This window comes from Astatotilapia calliptera, chromosome 23, assembly GCF_964374335.1.
Source record: "Astatotilapia calliptera chromosome 23, fAstCal68.1, whole genome shotgun sequence".
Lineage (NCBI taxonomy): Eukaryota > Metazoa > Chordata > Actinopteri > Cichliformes > Cichlidae > Astatotilapia > Astatotilapia calliptera.
Window position 1 is genome coordinate 47282893 of NC_137443.1, and position 16040 is coordinate 47298932.

Below are 16040 nucleotides of genomic sequence, written 5' to 3' on the forward strand. Positions count from 1 at the left end.
TCAAGTGCACTTGAATTATGCAGCAGGACAGAGAATTCTGCAAAGAAAAATGGAAAGAATTCCATCCATGTGAAAGACTCATTACCAGTTATTGCAAAAACCTTGATTGCACTTCTTGCTGCAAAGTGTGGCACAACTAATTATGAGGTCTAGTCAGCTTGAAAATGTTTCACCTCTCATCTAAGAGGCTCCAAATCTAGAACCAAAAGGTGGAGAGGCCCAGGTATTTAAACCCTAGTGAGGGTTTTCCCTTAGGTTGTTGAAACACTGTGAATCATGTATGTCATCACATGAGCCAAGGTGTAAAAAAGGAGTGGGTTATTAAACCAGAGGTATCAGGTGAGGCAAGATGTGAGTTGGGGTTGTAGTGCCTGGGAAGGAATTTCAAGACTGCATTGTAGGTGGCTGACAGTTGGTGTTATAATCCACCCCTACATTCAATGATTGTCATTCACAGTGGACATAGATGGCCTTATTTACTTCCCTCTCAAACAATCTGCCTGCTTGGTCCAAAATATAAACATTGTCATCTAGTTTGAATTACCTGGGACTCTCCACCGTTTGGTTTTAGAACTGAAGAAGCCTGTTGGATGAGAGGTGAAACGTCTTCAAAACATTTAATGGAGTCCAGTGTCTTCCTTCCAAACTTATTTGACTACCATGACCTGTGTCGATCTCCAGCAACGCCCACAAAAATCCTTACACGGGAAGTTGATTTCAGAGCTCTGATTTAAAAGCAAACAAACAAAAAACTCCTACTACCTGATCGTATGAGTCTTAGCCAGAAGATAATGCAGGGCCCTGGAGCTGAAGTCTGCGAAGGGACTCATCCAGTACTGAGTACCTCGAAATCGTCCCAGTGTGTTCCTTACTAACCCAGATATGAAGAAACCTGAGTAGGTTGTGGACTTCTTGGGAGCCGCTTCGCAACAGGAACTGGTTCTCAATTCCCATCCCTACTCAGTGACCTCACCCCCGCCCCCCTCCCCCGCCCCAGTGATGGATGAGTTGTCCTCCTTGTCCCCAGATTCAATTGGACTCCTTTTTCAGTCTGACGGCTCCTTTCACCTCCAATGTCCACCAGCTAGTTTGAGGGTTATCACCGCAACCATCAGGCACCAACCACCTGGTGGGGATCAGTTGACAGCTTATCCCCTCTCTTCACCTAAGTGTCCAGAACATGCGGCCGCAGATCTGGTCATGCAATTGCAAAATCCATCAGCAACCTGCTGTCTAGGCTGTCCTGGTGCCACATGCACTCATGGACATTCTCATGTTCAAACATGGAATTCATTATGGACAAACTGTGGTTTGCACAGAAGTCCAATAACAGAACACTGCTTTTAAGAATAATTACCCCCACCAAGGTTGTTTTTGGCAGCATGTCATTATTCTACTTTTAAAATCAATAATTCGAAAAGATTTGAATTCTGGTAAAACTTTGTAGGAGCTTAGAATGGAAAATCATTAACCGTTCAATAAAGTTTGGTTTCTAAGGTCAATTTATTGCCGTATATCTTAGAAACGGATTCATACAAGCTTGGTGTGCATTGTCAACATATAGTAAGAACCTCGGATACAGGAGGAACAATGCGGTTTTCGTCCTGGTCGTGGAACACTGGAGCAGCTCTCTATCCTCTCGAGGATACTCGAGGATGCATGGGAGTTTGCCCAACCAGTCTACTTGTGATTTGTGGACTTGTAGAAGGAACTCGACCGTGTCCCTCGGAGTATCCTGTGGGCGGTGCTCCGGGAGTATGGGGTGTCTGGCTACGGGCCATTCAGTCCTTATACGACTGTCGCAAGAGCTTGGTCAGCATAGCCGGCAATAAGTCGGACTTGTTCCTGGTGGGTGATGGGCTCCACCAGGGATGCCCTTTGTCACCGATTCTGTTCATAGTTTTTATGGACAGACCCAGGCCACGCTGGAGAGATTATATCTCTCGGCTGGCCTGGGAACGCCTTGGTGTTCCCCCGGATAAGCTGGAGGAGGTGGCTGGGGAGAGGGAGGTCTGGGCTTCTCTGCTTGGGCTGCTGCCCCCATGACCCGGCCCTGGATAAGCGAAAGAAAATGGATGGATGGATGGATAGTAAGAAGCATATAAAGATTATAAATATCCTGTCACTTTTGACCTCTGACCTATTCTTCAAGGTCAGATGAAAACAAGTGATAATAATGCTATATAGAGCTATTTAAAACTGTTTCTTACTGTCCTTGTTTGTATTGACCACGTATAGGCATATAGGTAATCATATATGGAGATTCTAAATATCAATACTTTGTGACTTTTTCCTGTCACTCTAGCCCAGTACTGGCTAATTTCAGATACTGATTCTGAATTTCAGATACCAATTTTTATTCTGACCTTAACAGAAACATGTTTCTTTCACTTTGTCTTACTCACATACCCTCAGTCACAACTTTGTGTCTCTTTTTCAATCCTGTCTCAAGTCCCGATGCCTCAGTTTTCTATTAAAGTTGCAGTGATTCTCCACTGAAACATTTTTTGCTAGCTTTTTATAACGTTCATGTGATGTATTTGTGATGTAAATATGTGACACTATTTCCTTTCCCTATAACCAAAAGCCTTAGCAATCCATCTGCCATTCTCTACACCCCCTGAAAAAGTTGAGATTCAAGCTTTTCGTTCTCTTCTCTGCTCTGGCTTTGTGCTACAAGGTGAATGGAAACTCGCTAGCTACACTCCTTCACTCATCAGTATGTTGGCTTACTCGTTCACATCATCTCTTTACACTTTGTGACTTTGTCAAAAGGAAACACAGTGGTGTGAAAAAATGCCCCCTTTATGATTTCCTTTTTTGTATGTTTGTCACACTTAAAAGTTTCAGATCAAACTACATTAAATGTTAGACAAAGATAACACAAGTAAACAAAAATGCAGTTTCTAAATGAAGGTGTTAATTATTAAGGGGAAAAATATCCAAACCTGCTGGTTGGGCCACCCATAGCAGCAACAATCAAGCATCAAGCATTTTGGTCGCCTCATCTTTGTAGAATTGTTGTAATTCAGCCAAATTGGAGGGTTTTCGAGCTTGAAGCATCTTTTTAAGGTTGCCACAGCATGTCAGTCGGATTCAGGTTAGGACTTTGACTAAGCCACTCCAAAGTCTTCATTTTGTTTTTCTTAAGCCATTCGGAGGTGGACTCGCTGGTGTGTTTTGGATCATTGTCCTGCTGCAGAACCCAAGTGTGCTTTAGCTTGAGGTCACGAACAGATGGCCATACATTCTCCTTTAAGATGTTTTGGTAGACAGCAGATTGCATGCTTCCATTTACCACAGCCAGTCTTCCAGGTCCTGAGGCAGCAAACCAGCCCCAGACCATCACACTACCGCCACCATATTTTACTGTTGGTATGGTTTTAGTTTTTTGAAATGCTGTGTTACTTTTACTCCAGATGTAATTGGACATACACCTTCCAGAAAGTTCAACTTTTGCCTCGTCCGTCCACAGAGTATTTTCCCAAAAGTCTTGGGGATCATCATGATGTTTTCTGGCAAGACTGAGATGAGTGTTTATGTTCCTTTTGCTCAGCAGTGGTTTTTGACATGTCGCCATTTTTGCCCTGCCTCTTTCTTATGGTGGAGTCATGAACACTGACCTTAACTGAGGCAAGTGAGGCCTGCAGTTCTTTGGATGTTGTTCTGGGGTCTTTTGTGACCTATTGGATAAGTCATCACTGCGCTTTTGGGGGAATTTTGGTCAGCCAGCCACTCTTGATTCTCCGCTGTTCCATGTTTTTGCCATTTGTGAATAATGGCGCTCCCTGAGGTTTGCTGGAGTCCCACAGCTTTAGAAGTGACTTTATAACCTTTTCCGGACTGAGAGATCTCAATGACCTTGTTTCTCATTTGTTCCTGATTTTCCTTTGATCGCGGCATGATGTCTGGCTTTTGAGGATCTTTTGGTCTACTCCACTTTGTCAGGTAGGTTCTATTTAAGTGATTTCTTGATTGAGAACAGGTGTGCAGTATTCATGCCTGGGTCTTGCTAGGAAATTGAACTCAGCTTTCCAAAAATGTGATACACCACAGTTAATTTATGTTATAACAGGGAAGGGCAATCACTTTTTCACACAGGACCAAGTAAGTTTGCATTTTTTCCCTCTACCATTAACACCTTCATTTAGAAACTCCATTTTTTGTTTGCTTGTTTTATCTTTGTCTAATATTTAAATTTGTTTGATAATCTGAAACATTTCAGTGTGACAAACATACAAAAAAATAGGAAATCAGGAAGGGGCAAACACTTTTCACACCACTGCATATTGATTCCCTTATTTGTGCACCCATCTCTCTATTCTTTAAGCCTTTTCTCTTTGTTCCTCATTTGTCTTGTTTCATATCCTTCAACCATCTGTCGTTGTTTTCCTTTTGGTATTCAATAATTTTTAAGACTTTTTTTTAAAATGATGAAGCTTAGAAATTCAACCAAACCAAATCAATTAAGCTGAGGCTGAGACTTTTCCATATGCAGTCATAGTAAAAAGAACATACAATTCTAAAGTTCTCAGCAGACCATAAAATCAAGTAAATGCAAACTCAGATGAACAATAAAACATGGCGTTTGACACCTTGTCATTCAGCTGTGTGCTAGCGCAACAGAGTATTGCTGCCCATCAGTGTGGGAAGGGTTGTAAGGTTATTTCCATTAATTTGAAGTCAATGATTCTACAGTGAGAAAAACATTCACAAGTGGAAAACATTCAGGAAGGTTCCCAGTCTTACTAGTGCATGTCCTAGCACATTCACCCTAAGGTCAGAGACACTGCAAGAACAGATCCATATTTCAGACTTACAGGCCTCAGAAGGTTCATCACAAGACCTCTGAAACATTGTCCTTTGGACAGGGGATACCAAATTGCAGATTTTTGGCAAAACTAAATACCTTACCTCCCATCAAAATAACTAGTGACTTTCTCATTGCCCTGACTCTGACCACATCAGCATCCTCATCTTCCTGGACCTTTCTTCAGCTTTCGACACCATTTATCACACCATCCTTCTCTCGCCTCTAACCAGATAGCTTCTCAAACTTGCCCTCACTGGTACTGTACTTTCCTGGTTTCAGTCCTACCTCTTCAACAAAACACAGTTTGTCACCAATGGAGGCTCCAGTTCCACCTCTGCTCCATTTAACCAAGGTGAGCCTCAAGGTACTGTGCTTGGACCCTTTCACTTCTTCATCTTAATGCCCCACTTGGCCAGATCATCCGCCACCATGGTTTCTGGTTCCATTCCTATGTTGATGACATACAACTTTTTCTCAGTACCAAACCCTCCAACCAGCTCTACCCACAATCACTTGCCAGCTGTCTGCATGAAATAAAAAATGGATGTCATCTAACCAACTCAACCCAACAAACTGAATTCTTGGTTGTTGTCCCCAAAGCCCTACTCTGGGAGGTTGGCAATCTACATAGATGGTTTCTCATCTCACCATTCCCAGACATTTCTAATCTGGATATTGTTTTGTACTCCCACTTTAATTCCAGGCTCATATCAAGTCTGTAACCAAAGCAGGGCTTTTTTCACCTAATGAACCTAATGTCTCAGATTTAGCCATTATTAGCTGACTCTGTAGCAGAGACTCTAGAACTCACCCACCAGGCTTCCAAGAGACTAAGCTCTGGGAACACCCCCACCCTCATAAATCTCCACTGGCTTCCAGTAAAATCACACATTATTTACAAAATCCTTCTTCCTGCTTACAAATCCCTCGCTCCCCTGTCTGGCCTGCTGCACCCATACATGCAGTCCTCTGTCATGGGACTGCTTTCTGTCCCTTGTACCAGTCTCCAAACCTTTGGGGACAGAACCTTCAGTGTGGCAGCCCCCCACCCTCTGGAACGCTCTCCCATCTGAGCTTTGCAAGGCCCCGTAACTGGAGTCTCCTAAGAAACTTCTTAAACTCACCTCTTCAACAAAGCCTTTTACTTCTAGCTTGTTTGTGTATTTAGTCTTAAACGTCCTTAGGTTTCTTCAAATGCACAATACAAATAGGGGAGTCACCTGGTCATCTTGGAGTCATGGAATCGACCATGAACTCCTTTTTTATACTATCTGTCCAACGGCTAGTCATGGCCAAAACAGAGTCACGCGTTAGGGTTGCTGTGCATAATTGTATGCAAATCTCAATGCACTGAAACAACGCTGCATAGAAGTGTGGGTCCAAATTTCTTCACAGCAGTGTAAGAGACTGATAACATCAGACAGAAACAATTCAAGAAATGGCTACTAAAGGTGTTTGGGTCCAAATGCTACTAAATCATGAGGTTTAGTAAGTTTTTCAGAAACTTTTTGTCAAATAATTTGACACAGTGAAATGTGTTGTGCTGTTCATCTGAGCTTTCATTTCAACACCTGCTGATAGAACGTGTACTTTCTTTTTACCGTGACAGTAACTGTGTCAGCCACAGTTTGTGCTGTCAGTTGGTGGTTTTCAGCTTTTGGGTATATCATAAAAAGCGGATTTTAAACAACATCAGAGACGCATGATGTCTAACAGAACATGATTAAGTTGCCAACCAACTGGCATGTCAGCAAGTCTTCATTTTACTTATGAACCTATTTGTCGACTGATGTTCAGTAAGTTTCTCATACCAGATCACTCACAGTCTGTAACTTCCTTCTATTGGGCTGTTCTTTATTTCATCTTCAAGGCAAAACTCCCTGTTTGCATTAAAGAGGACACAACATTTGGCTGTTGTAATGCAAGGCTCTCTTAGTTTTTCATTTTTAAACTACTCAACAAAAAAACAATGGTGCACCTTCTTTCTCTCTGCTTTCCTTTGCAGTAACTATTATTTCACTTCCTTCAGTCATACAGTTTTCAAAATCTCTTGGCTCTGTGAACTAGGCTTCTCTCTCTAACAGTTAAACTTCTTCCTCTCATAAAGAGAAATGAGAACACGGTGATATGTTCCAAATAACAGCCATAGAACCTATAAGTTTTAAACTTATCCATATTCTCTAACATATACAAAGTGTGCAAGGGTTATGAATCGAGCCACATAAGGTAACAAAGTTTCCTTGATAATGCCGCTAAGTGAGTCCTCATTGTTTCCTACATGTGTGACTAGTACTGACTACTTTAATTGAGCACCTCCCCTTTTGTAACCACATACAATGACCATATGCAAACTAAGTACTGTGGAAACTTTATTGTTGGATGATCAACACGTCACAATAAAAGTCATTCTCAATGTGGAACCACTTTGGAACATATCACTACGCCACCATTTCTCTTCATTTAAACCGCAAGCAGACAGTAAATAAGCTCGTTCCGTTACTTAACTTACTACAATACTGTATGCAATTTTATTTCATGTTATGTTAAGGATTAGGGAGGTCTCACTACTACAGCCTCACTTTCTAAATGTATACTTTCCCTCATTCAGTACTTTTTTGTTGGATGTAAAATTAAAGACTGCACAGTTTTTCTGTTAGCAGTGTGAAGCTTCATTTCTCTCAGCTTCTCTCTGTTTGTTTGTCTGTTTGTTCATCAGACGGCCCAGGAAGAGGTTCATTCTAAGGAGCAAAAGGTCAAACTCCTGACTGCCAGTGTGAATAGTTTCATTGCCAAAGCCCCGCCCACAGCCCATGATGCTTTGCACTCAGAGTTGGATGTACTGACAGCCAACTACCAGCGCCTGTGCAGCCGCCTTGATGGGAAATGTAAAACTCTAGAGGTACATTGCATTCTTTCTTTTCTTATTTGTTATCTCTGCAGTAATTTCAACCTTGGTGTGCACAGAAAACATTTATGTAAATTTTATGTAATGTTATGCACTTTTATGTAAAATAGTCATGTCCTTACAAGGGGCTTCAAGGCTGATGCTTGCATACATCATGCACAGCTCTAAAGGGGTGTTTTGCTGTAGATATGATTTTAGAGAGTGTATAATAGATATTATAGCTGAAATGAACCAAGTCAAGCCAATTTTCAGACTTTTTTCTGTTCCTTTTTTTTCATTTTATCATTTTACCATCAAATTCTAAGCCTCATTAAAAAGAAGTCTTATGTTCAATTGTAGTCTACACGCACTCATCGTGGGAATGAATGTTATGGTAATTTGGGAGCTTTTAATTATTTATTTGAATTGTTCTTTTTCAAGGGTGGAATGATTGTACTGTACGCATCTTTAATTACTTAAAAAATTGGATGCACAAGTTTGAATTTATGTTGCACACGGTCAAAATTGTAAAAACAGGCTCAAATATATACATGCAAGCAGTGCTAAAGCTTCTACAATGAAAAGGGCAGGCCTGTTAATTCCTTGTTTGATCGTGATTGAGTACAATCGGTAGTTTTTGTTTTAGAAAGCATTTTAGATACGCAGAACAATGAGAAAGTCCAAAGAAGTGTCTTTTATCGCTTTAATGTTCCATTGTTTCCTTTCTTTAAGCTCAAATCAGTTTGATGTTTGAATGCACAGGAAGTTACAGAAACATACAGATATTTGTGCAAAAATGTAGCCAGTAACAGTAAGTTGACAGAAAAATAAAAAGTACAGATATGTGAAAATTCTACTTAAGTACAGTAACAAAGTATTTGTACTACGTGTCTGTGTTTATCAAAATGAGGTACATTGGGGTTATCTGTAGGTATTAAAACCTGTATAAATAATAATAATTACACTTATTTTTATTTCATCTAATTCCTTCAAAGTCTTTACTAAATATATTATGAATCTAGACATATTCATATATTATTTAAACTGCAATTTGACAGCTTGACTGGATTGCTACCTAATTAAAAGGTAAATTACAAACTAATCAGTGCTTAATTTTGCTATTATGCTCCTGAGAAATAATTACATCTGTGTCTTGCAGTTTGCAATAATTCAGCTTTGACCGAAGCATTCTCTTGCTGCTCTCTCTTTTTCTGCCATTCTCCAGAGTCTTTCTTACCTCTAATTGTGAGTTCAGGGCACTTGTCTGTTTTGTGTTGCAGGAGGTGTGGGCGTGTTGGTGTGAATTGCTGTCCTACATCGAGCAGGAGAATGCCTTTCTGGACCAGTTGGAGGAGAAACTGGACAAGACAGAAAACTTGCCGGGAGGATCTGATGAGCTACAGAAGGTGCTGGATGTAAGTGTAATTCATGTGTAAAGCTGGTAAAGCACCAGGAGTGGCTCTGCAACGTTACATCAATAATGCAGTTTTGCTCCATTCTCTACACATTTAATCCACACTTGGAGAAGTCTTCACATGGTAACTGATATTGCTGTATGCTGTTCCTGTGTCTCACATCTTGCCCTCCTCTTGTGTGCTGTGCAGCCTAACGTGGAAAACGGTGAATGAATTGCTACTTGTGTTGTGGATTTCTACTGAAACTGACTCCAAGGGCTTTCACCCAATCACACACATTCCTACAGCACTGTTATCGATGCCTACGCGCTTTCTCTAATCATTCCAGTGTTTACTATCTCGCCCAAGGATCCTTCGATATGCAGGAACTGGGGATCGATCAGCTGATCTTCTGACTGGTAGTTTCTCTTATTTCTTTCTGTCTGTACATGCAGAGCATCGAGGTTCTTTTGCAGCACCCAGAAGACAACAGGAACCAGATCAGAGAACTTGCCCAGACCCTGATGGATGGAGGTGTTCTGGATGAGCTGATTCAGCAAAAGTTGGATGCTTTCAACACCCGATGGGATGAACTTATGGCGAGGGTAAGATATACAGCACGTGAACTATAATGTAAGCACACAGTGGAAAACCTGAAAGAACCGTTACTTTATTGTTTTAATAAGCAGTCTACTTTTTCATATTTGTTAATATGTTTTAGGCCAGAGAGCAGTTTGTGCTCATTTACCTGAATGTGTGTAGTTTATTAGTTTGTCTGGACGTAACAGTGGGAAACTCAAATGAACTAGTCACTGAACTACTTAGCATGAACTTTCTAGTCACTGTCAGAACTCTGGCTGCAGCACAGGGAGCTTTTAGGACAACCTGATAATTCATTGGTCTGGGAGACATGAAACATGGGGGGATACACAGGGATGGCGGTAACTTAACTCTCACTGCTGAAGGACTGATGACAGAATCAGTTTCATGGCCTGAGGCATGCTTTTGGACCTCAGGGCAGTGCAGAAAGTCTTCCATGCAACAGATGACTTGTGGACCTCAGTCAGATACCATGAAGCTGGAAAACTTGATCAATGAGTAACTTAGCGTTCTCAGAGGCTGTGGACAGTTGTGTGCTGACCTGGAGAGGATGGAAAGGATGACTGTTGTATTCTTGGAGGTTGGTAGGCTGGTAACAAAATCGAGTGCTATATGAGTCCAGGGTCTGTAGTGTGTTGAGTTGTAACAGACCGGGTCAGGGTTCAGATCGGACATGCTGTCATGTGTCATGCCCTTTCACAACTCACCGGAAAAAGTTCAGGCAGAAGTGAAACAGCATCATTTCTGGGCGTCTGCCTCACGCACAATTATGGGGGTCTGAGCCATAAGCATTAGTGTCTGGGTGGGTCTTGCGGTGACGCTGGAGCGGATCTCCCGGACTACGGTGACTGATTGCCATTGTTTACTGAAGAGTGGCACCACCTGCTCCTGCTCTCAGCTGGTCTTAAAAGTCAATCCATTGATTACTGCTCATGGCTCACAGGTGAGAGGAGACAAAAGTGGGAAGCAGATTGTCCCATATTTATAAAACATAAAGTTTTGGTTGAACTTTCTATATTAGACGGTGAACAAAAGGTACTTTTATGTAATTTAATTGTTGATCTACTACGTAACTAAAAGTGGAGGTCCTTATCAGCAGGAAAAGTTCTAGAACTTCTAAAAATACAGTTCGATTTTTTAGCCACTGGTAGGATTTCTTGTTGTCACGCACATCTTCTCTTTGAGCTTGATTAATGATTCTTCTCTTCATTGTAATTCTCCTGAGACATCTTGTGTTTCTCGTCATTTTCACACATTAACTGTTTTTTTTAATCATTGCTCCCCTTTTGTATCTTTATCTGCCTAATTCTTGTCCTCCATTTGTCCCTTTGCCATCCTTCCAGTCATCACCGATGACATGATTGTATTCTCAGCCACTTGCTGTGATCCTCAGCGACAGATTAGACATAGTTGTGCGCCTCCCTTACAATAGAACCAGATTAATGTTCTCCTTGCTGCCTGATAAGCCTTCTTTTGTTTATCTACCCTACATAGACTGCAAGAGTGTGTGTGCGTGTTTTGTGTTTTTTATTTCAGACCTTTTGTATTTTTGAGAGGAACAGAAGCTCCTGCTCCTTGTTTTGGTATTTATACCAGCATGTATGCATGTAGGGAGAGACTGGGTAGGTCTGAGCCCTGTTTATTTGTTATCTATGAAAAAGACGAGGAGCCGCGAGTTTTAGTGAGTATTTCTTGGAATGATGGATGAGAAGAAAATGTGCACAGAGAGCAAAATATTACCTGGATGTTTTTCCTTTGTTGAGCTGAAAAGACGGCATTGAGGAAATCAATTTTTATTTCTTACATCTGGCAAAAATTGGATGTTTCATGAGCAACACTGTCAGATAACTAGGGTTGTTTGTCAGTTTCATGGTCTTCCCAGGGATTTCAGATGACCTTTGAAATCTTATTGTTTTAAAATTTGAACATAATGACATGTACTCAAAATGCCACATTAGTCTGAATATATCATCCAAAGCTTTGTTTGAGCAAAAGTCTTGTTACAGAAAGGAAAGGGATTCAAGGAGATTTCAGCAATTCATCTTTAAACTGACTAAAATTCAATTTTCTTATGCAAGTGAAATATGGTTATATATAAGCGTAGAGGTTTAGTTTTCACTTATAATAAGTTAGCATTATTATTATATTAAGCAGGATGACAACACATGTTCAAAATGCAAATTGAGTAAAATAAATAAATACATAAAATGTTATAAAAAAAATGCCCAAATGAAAATCTGATATTCTGTTTACTCTATCAAAAACTAAAGGAACTCTTTTTCTGTCATCATGTTTCAACTTTCTTTCCATGACGAGAGGTGCACGATAAATAAGCTAAATAGAGACGAGCCATACTCACTGTTTAATCTTGGTTTATTCTCATCTGATGATAAAAGGTGACTTGCTATGAGTGGCCACAGTACAGACGAAAGTATGACTTCTGTTACTGACACAGTACCGTCAGTAAACTGAAGGCCTGAGCATGCTACAGAAGTCGACTTTAAAGGGGTTTGGGAGAAAGGTAACATTTTCAACAATGTTTGTTAGATTCAGACAATTTTTTGGTTTCATTCAGCAGAACAATGATCTACTTCACGTGTCACATGCTGTGCTGCTATAACAGCTTATTTTGATTTAGAAAGTGATTCTGAGATTGTGGCTCTGTTGTCATTGGTGATTACTCTTACCCCAGAGGCTTCAAAAAGCATTATTCTTCCTTTTCACCCTACTTAGCTTGATGAAAAATAAGATAAGTGCAAGAGTCAGTCAGCTTCCTTTCACAAGCTCTAGTTAGCTGACAGAGCAGAATAATAATCTCAATATATTAATGTTCCACTTTAAAGTGATAAATCTGCCCCATGCATGCAAAAAACAATAATTAAATAATTCCACGTCTCCTTGTTCATTTCTTCAGATCACAGATGCATACTTGGAGATTTCATTTCATTGTTTGGTAACAGATGAAAACCAATTGGAAGGTGTTTTTAACATAAGGCAGTCAGTCACCGATGTTCGGGATAGAGGAATAATGAGTAAGAAGAAAAACCCGAGTGAGGGCCTCAGACGCATGCACTGCTAGCACAAGGCTTAGGCTGCCTCAGGACTATACTTGGAACCATTATCCTTCTGTATGGGATTAGTATGTTCACCTGTAACCGCATACATTTAAGCCTTCTCTCTCACACACAGTCACACAGGCTCTTATATGATGTAATAGGATTGTTTACTAGTTATTCCTGTCTGCAGTTAACGAGAGAGTGAAGATGGAAACACTGCAGTAGACACTGAGACACCTCACTGATAACAAATTTCAGAAGAGCGTCGGTTATATAGCGACAACACCGAGAGGACATGCGAGAGAAATCCCAGAATCCATCCTTCAAGAGGGTACACACAGGGGGCTGTGTGTCTTTGTGTAGATGTACTCCTGTCTCGTGTATGTAGCTGTGTGTGTCTGTTTGTGTGCTAAAAGTGAAGCCTCTACGAGTGCTTTACTGTGCTAAAATTCTCATGGCCTGTAAATAGCTAGAAAATAGTCTGTTTTCATATTTAAAGATACGCAAACTGGGCGCTGGTTCTACAGGAGAGGGGCCGGACTTTTAGTTATTGTTCTTGTTCTAATTTACATGAGTTAGAATATGTCTTTTGACTTTCTTGTTTCCACAGGCAGCACTCAGGCAAAAAGAGCTGGAGCAGAACCTCCAGTGGGCTCGGGAGAATGACGAGACCCTGAAGCAGATCCAGGAATCCTTAGCTAACACAGACCGCCACCTTACTGCATACCTGGCTGATCAAATCGACGCTCAGCAGATACCACAGGAAGCTCAGGTAGCCATAGCACAATAATCCCTCTATAACCTTTATAGTCACATGAGAGGAACAAAGGCATTTGTTTCCCACGCCAACCGAGGAAGACAGAATTCCAAACGATATCCTGACTTTACAAACATTTGTAAAATATTACAGCACCCAAGTGTGAGGTCTAATATCAGCTGGCCAAAATAAAAAGAACCAGTTCTGAAACCAGTTTGGGCGTCTTTAGCAGATTGAAAGTCTCTGTTTAAGGGCAAATCCAGACCACCGCTCACCACTGGTGTTAGGAAACAGACAGACACACAAACAGCCTCGGTCTTTGTGTCCTTGCCTCTTTTTCCTGCTGTCTTCCCCACACTTTGACTTGATTTCTCTCTGTCTCCCTTTCACCATCTCTTTTTCAATCTCTCTCTCACTGACACACACACACAAGAGGATAAAAGGATGATTACATTATTGGAGCAGAGTGGACTTTGTTTTTAAAGTGTGTGCGAGAGAATCTGTAAGTGTGGCGGTGATGTAGGCTCGTGTTTGGACTCCATCTTCTCTCTTCTTGATATCTGCTTCCCCCTTGTGGTCAGCAGAAGGCTGTACACTGTCAGTCCATTTAAGCATTTTTAGGGTTATTTCACTTTGACTTTAGTGTTTAATTGAATTTAATAAATTACATAAAATTACATGAATTCCTTATGTATCATGTGTGTTTGTGTTTTCACAAGAAAATCCAGTCAGAGCTGAGCAGCCATGAAACGACCCTGGAGGACTTGAGGAAGAAGAACCAGAACAAAGACAAAGAGCCTTCCCCAAAGATCATGGGACAGATGGACCTTACCCAGGTACATAACCACAGACAGTGTGCTGAAATGGGTAATATAGGTGCAAACAGCCCTTACTGACAACCACTTGAAAACATCAGGTCACGTTTTTTATCCTAAAGCTAGAAAACATGTAAATGGACTCTACTCGAATGCTCAGATCTCCTGCACATCAAATTTCCTCATCAGAACCTGTTTTGAGGTGTTGGGTGGTACAACCAACAGTACAGCATAAAACGCAGAAGATAATGCTGAAAATCAAAGGGCATTATTACTTACATCAGTGCGAGCATACTGTGCCATGTGGGGTGGCTGTAGCTCAGGTGGTAGGTCATCTACTGAGCGGTTGGTGGTTCGATTCCTGGCTTCCCCTAGTCTGCATGCCAAATATCCTTGGGCAAGATACTACTCAACTGCAAGTATGCATGTGTGTTGCACATTTGCGCCACTGACAGGTGATCAAATACCTGCCAGTACTCAAACGTGTCTTTGGAAGTTATTGCCGTGGTAACTGTATCAATGACCACTTTTTGCCATGTTAGTGGACACATGTACAGACAGGATATGGTGTTTGCTGTAATCAGTACTCCTGTAGGACTCGTTGCCTATCATTATGTGTACTATGGGTCTTGTCATTTCCCAGAATATGCTGGCAGATGTGTGGACTAAGTTCCGACTCTTCCAGAAGCCTGCCAACTTTGATTCTCGGCTGCTCGAGTGTGAGCGCGTGCTAGCCTGGGTCAAAAGTCAAATGGGGGTGCTGGACATCCGCAGTGTGGAGCAGGATGTGGTGCAGTCACAGCTGGAGCAGTGCATGGTGGGTATTTGTTTCACATACGAACTGATGGAGAGATTCTATTTTAAGTGGCTTCTATCTATTTGGCTTGAACAGAAGCTGTATAAAGCGCTGAGTGAAGTGAAAGGGGAGGTGGAGACGGTTATAAAAACAGGCAGACAAATCGTACAGCGGCAGCAGACTGAGCAGCCCAAAGAGCTGGACGACAGAGTGACCGCCCTGAAACTGCTGTATAACCAGATGGGAGCTCAGGTTAGGACACACACACATACGCACACACACACTGGAGTAACTCCACCAGCATAATCAAAGAATATGTGTTTGTAGGTGACAGAGAGTAAGTTGGAGCTGGAGAAGAGTCTGAAGTTGTCAAGGAAGCTGCGTAAGGAGCTGAACGGGCTCACAGAATGGCTCGCCGCCACTGATGCCGAGTTGACGAGGCGCTCTGCAGTGGATGGAATGCCCAGTGACCTGAAGGATGAGGTGGCGTGGGCACAGGTACCTACGTGTATATATCGACATGAAGACAAACATTAAAGAGTGATAATATCTTTTATTTTAAGTGCCTTTATAAACATGCAAGGTCACCTTACATAGAAAAGTTCTTCTGTCCTTGTTTCCTAATTGTTCTCAGTGCATCCATGGGGAGACGGAGAGACACCAGCCACAGCTGCAGGCAGTGGTGGACCTCGCCGAGGCCTTAAAGGCTGTGCTGCGCGGCCACGGAGGCCTGGTGGACGACAAAGTCAGCCTGCTGCACTGCAACTGGATTGCAGTGACTTCTAGAGCAGAAGAATGGCTCAACCTGCTGCTGGTCAGAAATAGAGCTGAAATCATTCTGTGATTTTCCTTATTATACTTTTCATTTACCTGTTGTTTCGGTTCTAATATTAGACCTGGTTTGCTAAATATAGCTCTTGTAGAT

At 41.6% G+C, this 16040-nt stretch overlaps 1 protein-coding gene across 5 annotated transcripts in view; it reads left to right on the forward strand.

Annotated features, from left to right (window-relative positions):
• The window catches only part of dmd (dystrophin), a 262554-nt gene that overhangs the window by 137352 nt on the left and 109162 nt on the right, over positions 1-16040 (forward strand). For all 5 annotated transcript variants that reach the window (XM_080296865.1, XM_080296862.1, XM_080296864.1 and 2 more), the window contains 9 exons: positions 7530-7712; positions 8978-9112; positions 9547-9696; positions 13358-13519; positions 14224-14340; positions 14963-15136; positions 15212-15367; positions 15443-15613; positions 15750-15929. In XM_080296865.1, coding sequence (XP_080152991.1) covers positions 7530-7712; positions 8978-9112; positions 9547-9696; positions 13358-13519; positions 14224-14340; positions 14963-15136; positions 15212-15367; positions 15443-15613; positions 15750-15929 — 1428 coding nt within the window. The remainder of the gene's footprint in view (positions 1-7529; positions 7713-8977; positions 9113-9546; positions 9697-13357; positions 13520-14223; positions 14341-14962; positions 15137-15211; positions 15368-15442; positions 15614-15749; positions 15930-16040) is intronic.